General features: G+C 40.2%; 1 protein-coding gene across 1 annotated transcript; it reads left to right on the top strand.

The window, feature by feature from the left end:
• Positions 1 to 558: 558 nt before the first annotated feature.
• Positions 559 to 6,742, top strand: LOC101860517 (fibrinogen C domain-containing protein 1). The gene is made up of 5 exons (XM_005105372.3): positions 559 to 1,268; positions 2,159 to 2,377; positions 4,311 to 4,427; positions 5,318 to 5,437; positions 6,380 to 6,742. Exons 1-5 carry the CDS (start codon positions 621 to 623, stop codon positions 6,740 to 6,742), a joined length of 1,467 nt encoding a protein of 488 aa, XP_005105429.1. The 5' UTR covers positions 559 to 620.
• The last annotated feature ends 404 nt before the right edge of the window (positions 6,743 to 7,146 follow it).

Here is a 7,146-nt window from a genome sequence, read left to right as displayed (position 1 = left end):
AGGGGGGGGGGGAGGCGATGTCTGTTTCAACTAATCTACACAACAACCGCGATCAAACCTGCACAAAAGCTCTTTGGTTTTTGCTGACCACACGTGCTCTACGTCACTGACAGTCGGTTCACTTCTCGAGTTCCATCTCATCGGAAATTGAAATATGTCGCTGACCTATGCCCATTGAGACTAGGCAGTCACACGATCGACGACTTATGTCAATTTCAGATATATTTTCACTAGTGTTGGCTGCCCTTTTAACCGTTTGAAACGTCTGTACGTTCCTGCAATAAACAGATTTTAACTAAGAAGTGGATTTCTGAGGATGAGCAGATGTACCGATGCACCACGAGCAGGGGTATCGTTGTTGCTTATACCATAAGAATCCCCGTAGAAAGAGGAATTAATGAAATTGTCTTTAAGCACTTAAGAGCATCTTTGTGGCTAGTACCGACTTTATTATTCGCTTTTAAAAATATTGGCTTGTTCTGAAATCTTTAGAATTTAGTCAAATGTGTACCGTCCAACCTTTTCCTTTACTCATTTTTATTTATCAATATTTCTTGCAGACTTTCTGGAAAAGCCACGTAGAGCTCTTTGCCTTAAAAGCAATACCCTGTGCTCTAACAATGGGCCTCAACATGACGTCTGGTTATTTGCTTTTGGCAACAGCGGTGCTTCTCTCGTCCAATGCACTACTTCTCAATGTAACGACGGACGAAGTGGAAATAGGGAAAACAAAAAACGTTTCCTTAGAATGCATCGATGATCATATTCAACCACACATCTCTGAAGTTCTCATGATTAGAATTCTGAAAAAAGACCTCGTTGGGTGGAGTAGTTTTGCAGAACTTCGTGACAGAGATACAGAAGTAACGCCAAAACGTAAGGATGTACTCGCCACGGCCAACAAGTCTTCCATTGCTAAAAGTTTTCTTCGGCTCACGTGGCCTGTGGCGACTGATGATGCTATAGGCCAATACAGATGTGATGTAATTAGTTTGACTTCCCGAGGGAATGTCAACTGGCAAAAAACCCTACCAACGTTTATCTCTCAAAAGAGTGACGTCACATTGAAGATCCTAAACAAAATAGTGGAGGAGAACAAAAAAGACTGCCTCCAACGACTGCAATCTCAGAGGGAAACCATTCTGGATAACGTAACAACTACTGCAGAGGAAAACAAGAGACAATGTATGCTGCAAAAAGATGACATTCTACGAAACGTCACGGCGACCGTCGAGTCTCTTGGAGTGAGTTTTGAGGACCAGCTACAGGTGAGAATCTCTCTCGTAGTATCGTTCTCCACTATTGGAGAGTAGAAATTGCTTTTTAAGAAAAAGTAGCAAAAATCTGCCGCTTTCCAGGGCAAATAAGAAGTCCCCTCCCCCAGTATCAGTTTTGCGTAAATATGAAGTGGGAAAATAAATCTATTACGACATGTCCTTGAAATTTCCCATAGTGTCAGTGTAGAAAGTGGTTTGCACTGATATAGGCGGTGAAAGAGCAATTAAATTAAACTGTGTCTTACAGATTAGCTACTGTTCGTCGATATCTCAAGAAAGACCCCAGTCTTTACTTCGCACATTTTTCTCCATCTTTTGCTAAGCTGGAAGAGCTTATTGTTATTAGGAGGGGTCAGTACGGATCCCATTATAGAAGAAGAAGAAGAAGAAGAAGAAGAAGAAGAAGAAGAAGAAGAAGAAGAAGAAAGAGAAGTGGAAGAAGAGGAGGAGGAGGAGAAGGAGGGGGAGCAAAAGGAGGAGCAAGAGGTTAAAAAGGAGCATTAAAGAGAGAGAGAGGAGGAGGAGGAGGAGGAGGAGGAGGAGCTGAATAAAGGGTAGAGAAAGAGGAGGAGGAGGAGGTGGCGGAAAGGCAGAGGGAAAAATGACGAGAAGAACAAGGGGGAAAAAAGAGGATAGGAAGAAGAAGAGGAGGAGGAAGGAACGTGAGGAGAGGAAAAGGAAGAGGAGGGGGAAGGGGGAAATAACCCATAGTCAGGATAATCGTGACAATAGACAGAAGAAATCTCTCTCGGGAGCAGAAAATAGCTTCGTTTGATATTCGTAAAGTGCACAGACGTGGGGGGAGGGGGGGGTGTTGGATGGGTGTTATGCTTGACTTACTAAAACGTTCATAAGCCTTTTGAGTGACGTCGCTTTTGCAGGTTCTGAGCCAGACAGTAGACCAGAACAAGAGAGAGTGTCCACACCAAATGCTGTCCCAGAAACGCCAGATCCTGGAGAACGTGGAGGCGATCATGGAGCAGAGCAAACGAGAGTTTATCCAACGGGAAGAACGTATTCTTGGCAACGTCACGGCGATTGTCGAGGCCCTAGAAGCGGGTTTTGAGCGCAAGCTGAGTGCTATGAAAAGCCAGCTACAGGTGAGAATATTATGTCGATGCGATTGATCTATATTATTGGTGTATGGATATTTGCCCAGGAATTCTTATAACAAATAACAATAATATTATTAATAATAATAATAATAATAATAATAATAATAATAATAATAATAATAATAATAATAATAATAATAATAATAGTAATAAGAATAACAAATACAAGAATAATAACTAAGATAACTGATTTTATATAGTTTGCATCCACGCTCAACAGAATGCTTTATCTGCTCTATAACCGTCTAGAAAAAACACAAAAAAATAAGCTAAGCTTTGATATTGCATAACGCGATCCGCTTCTTCTTATGTTGACTCACCTTTTCTCTTCATATTGGCAATTGACTGGGTTATGAAAGAAGTCACCAGAGGCAAGCGCAATGAAATACACTGGATCCCTTGGCAGCCGCTGGACAACTTGGACTTCGCCGATGACCTTGCACTGCTCTCTCACACACATGCTCAGATGCAAAAGACCAAGGAGCTCAACAGCCTTTCAAGGAGTGTTGGTCTACGTATACATACGCGCAAGTCGAAAGTAGTGAAGTTGGGAAAAGTTTCAAGCCTTGCTGTGACAGTGGAAGACACTCCCCTGGATAAAGTGGACTCCTTTATCTACCTTGGAAGTTGTATCGATAGTAAAGGTGAAACTGAGGCAGATGTAAAAGCAAGAGCCGCCAAGGCAAGGTCAGCATTCAGTCAATTATCAAAAGCTTGGAAAGCAAGCTACATTTCACTGCGCACCAAGATTCGACTCTTTAACTTAAATGTCAAGTCTGTTCTTATCTACAGCAGTGAAACTTGGAAGACAGCAAAGACAGTGCTGAATAAAGTCCAGACTTTCATCAACAGATGTATGAGGAGTAGTGGCAGGATATAATAAGAAATGAAAAGCTGTGGGAAAGGACAGGACCAAAAGATATAGAAGTAGAAATAGGACAGAGAAAGCGCGATGGATTGGGCATACCCTCAGAAAGCCCAGCGGAAACATCCCAATACATTTGCTGCAGTGGAGCCCTCAGGGAGCACGAGGCAGGGGTCGGCCACTGGAAACATGGAGGAGATGTGTGGAAAGGGACATAAGAGAGATGAAGCTCACTTAATTGGAACGAGCTTTGAAGGATGTCCCAGGACAGAGATAAATGGAAGGAGCTTGTATGTAGCATGTACCCCTATTTGATTGACTACATCAACTGATTGACTAGGTGTTAACCTGCTTGATTAATCGAATAAGGAAAAAATTGATTTGACCTGACAAAATGGCGGAGTGACAAGCTAAGAGAGTATGTTTCTAGCAAAACATATTAATGACTAAGTGATACACTGGTCCATAAATGGGTTTTAAATGTCGAAATTTGCAAATAACAATCATACCTTCACTAAGGCTTATCAAGCCCCCCCCCCCCCCCCACTCCCCCGTCTGACATCTTTTGGTAACAACTTCACCTGGCCATTTCCGTTGCTGTACATTGATTGCGTCAAGACGCGGAGAAAACAGGCGATCGTCAATTTTTTGGGCATATTATGGTGTTATTGGTGTAATTTTAAAGCCTGTTCCCATTCATCTTACATAGAGGTCGAGAAATAATTATGCAATTGAAGGAGATGGGGTCACATAGTGTCAAAGAAAAAATTAGCGAAAAAAGGCTGCGACACGCTTGACTTCCAAAGCTGTAGTGTCCTTGGAAAAGGCAAATTTACATTTTCTGTTCCTTTTATCTTCTCTTTTTTCAGTAAAATCCATACAGGATTTTCAAAAGGAAATGAAAGGTGTTGGGGCAAAAAAGTGGTAATAATGCGTTAAAAAATTGCTCTCCGGGCTGAAAAACATGTCGGTTTTTTAGATTCCTTTATTAGAACCAGCGCCTAATTTCACCACGATGCAATACTATTTCTGTCTGTGTTCATTTCTCTTCAGACGTACTCTTGTGCCGACGTGACTGGCCTGGGTGATCGACCAGTTGTCCGACTCTTTAGCGGCATGGAGGTCGTCTGTGACACCATAACCGACAACGGTGGCTGGATTGTGATTCAGGTGAGATAATCATTATAGAACTTATTCAGGCTGATACAATATAGGTGAGATAACCATTATAGAACTAATAATTCGGTCTGACACAATACAGGTGAGATAACCATTATAGAACTAATTCAGTCTGATACAATACAAGTGAGATCAACGCATACATAACTTATTTCGGCTGAGATCATCATTACAGACTGATGCAATACGTGTTTAATCAATATTATATAAGTAATACAGGCTGGCACAATGAAATCAACATTACATATCTATTATAATTTCGGCTGGTATAATACAGGTGATATCAACATCATAAATAACTAGTTCAGGCTAATACAATGCAGTTAAGGGCAACATTATAATAATATAACTAATACTGGCTGCTGATACAATACAGGTGAAATCAACATTATTTAACTAGTCAGGCGGATACAGTGCAGGTGAGATCAATATTCTATTTTGCTCAGTGACTTTCTAAGCCTTTAATAATTATAATATTATAAATCTATGCGCAGTGCAAGGCGTTGCCTTGCAACGACACATTATCTCGTTTTTATTTCTAAAAAATGTAGTGTTTGATGTATGCTCAAGAGAAAACCAAATGCCATATCCCTAAGTACTTTAAGTACCCCGATGACACAGTGGAAGTTATGTGCGTTTGCTCCAAATTCACAGCCCCATGAAACTTGTGAGATCGAAGACAAAAAGCTGTAGATTTCATTATTGATTTTAAAAAAATGTTTAATAAGGTTAATCTAAAAAAGGACTTTGAAATCAGGAACAGATTTTTAAACATAGTGAATCACAGATTAGCACGATTTTTCACACAATATGATAATTTAACGTAATGCTTCATTATAAAATGGTTCTCTTACTGGTAGAAATTTATGTTATGTCTACAGAGACGTGCTTCAGCGGACGTTGATTTTTTTCGTAGTTGGGCAGACTACAAAAACGGATTTGGCGACCGCTCTGGCAATTTCTGGTTTGGGTTGGAGAAAATCCACCAGCTGACAAATCAGGTACTTTGCTTTTACTTCAAAACAATACATGATTAAACTATATACCAGCGCTGTATGCACCGTTGTTGTTGTCAATATCGATGACCTTGCCTGTATAGTCATCGTCTTTCGTGATACTCGTTGTGTTTATTATCCTCTGTCTTAATATACTTTTATTATGGGTAAAAGAATTAAAAGTAGTATTCACAGAATACGTTTTCAGAGCCCTTTACCTAATTGACTCTGTCATATTCAGAGAGAACTCGCGCCTTATCGTATTTGGAAGTGACGTAAACACCATACCTTGCCTCTGGAAACATAGGTAGTGGTTGCTTAATTTAGTTTTTGTTTGTTTTAGTAGAGGTATTACGGCGCTCGCAACTGCATAAGGTCATGTGAGCGCTAGAAGATTAGAGGTGTTACAAGAGAGTAACAAACATTTAAAAAAAGAAGGAGGGGAGATAAGGACGATAGATGTTTGATAGGAAAGAAGAAGCAAACCACACCAGAGCACCCGCCAACCACCCACGGTTGCTTAATAATATATTATTACTTGTATTATCATGATTACCATCATTATTGTTACCATTGTTGTTGCTGTTGATCTTGGTGTACATTTACATTCTAATTTCTCAATTCTTTGAGACAGAGGAGTGCATGCAGTGTTGCAGACCTTCTCTACAAGTCACAGACTGCTGTTTGTATAGAGCCATGCACATCTACCATTTTTCTACATTTGATACGGAATGGCTTCTTCATGGTTTTCTGTTTCTCTTCAGCTCCGTTTTATTTTTCGTTGAGGTATTTTTTGCCCTATTGGCTACAACACTTACGGCAGTTCGAGAGCGGTGCGCATGTTCCCATCAAGGACACCCGTCTGAAAAACGGCTATTTTTGTCTGTTTTGAAACTTCGTCTTTATATGTGATAGATGTTTTAATTTTACTCTCGTTCTAATCACCAGAGGAAATACGAGCTGAGGATCGACATGAAATACAAAGGGAAAGACTACCACGCCACCTATAACAACTTTTTACTTCACGGAGAATCTGAGAACTACAAACTTCAGATATCCGGATTTTCGGGTAATGTACAGGACAACATGAAGTATAACAATGGCGAGGGGTTCTCAACCAAAGATCGTGGTACAACCAGATGCGCCAAACAAGACCACGGAGCTTGGTGGTACGATAATTGCACTTGGGTGAACCTCAACGGAGCGTGGGGAAACACAGAGAGCGAGAAGGGCTTGATCTGGGAAAGTGTAACGGGACATTCCGACTCGGTCACCTTCTGCGAAATGAAGATTCGACCATTTGATAAGTGACAGCTTCCGCACACCTGTTAAGGCCTACTCCTTCTGTTCATTATACGTAATTAGATGTTATGCTTGTATTTGTGCTTAGATTTTTTTTGTTGCTTTATTCGTTTTTCATGTCCTTTTTATTTGTTTTGTTAGAGGGAAAATGTAAAACACTGACTGTATAACGTCATGAATTTTAGATATTTTGTAAAACTTTGTTTGATTCATGGTCACAAGTTATAGAACATAATTTTTTCCAAAGCTAGAATAGCATACTGAAACGCAGAAGCAGATAAAATCTCATCTCCCACTCTGTGGCTCCAAAACTTTAAAAAATTAAATTTCATGCTAAATTGTTTTTCTTTCCTGGTCGCACATACACGCACGTACAGAAACATTCATCAACATTGTACTAGTGTCTAGATGAC

The sequence above is a fragment of the Aplysia californica genome, unplaced genomic scaffold (genome assembly GCF_000002075.1).
Source record: "Aplysia californica isolate F4 #8 unplaced genomic scaffold, AplCal3.0 scaffold00468, whole genome shotgun sequence".
NCBI lineage: Eukaryota > Metazoa > Mollusca > Gastropoda > Aplysiida > Aplysiidae > Aplysia > Aplysia californica.
The sequence above is the reverse complement of the archived record's forward strand: the minus strand, read 5'-3'. Positions and strand labels throughout refer to the sequence as shown.

Excerpts from the sequence above, each read along its gene's own strand:
- LOC101860517 (XM_005105372.3), top strand. The coding sequence starts at position 621 with ATGGGCCTCAACATGACGTCTGGTTATTTGCTTTTGGCAACAGCGGTG. Across the intron at positions 1,269-2,158 it reads GTTTTGAGGACCAGCTACAG|GTTCTGAGCCAGACAGTAGA; the intron begins GTGAGAATCTCT and ends TCGCTTTTGCAG. Across the intron at positions 4,428-5,317 it reads GTGGCTGGATTGTGATTCAG|AGACGTGCTTCAGCGGACGT; the intron begins GTGAGATAATCA and ends TTATGTCTACAG.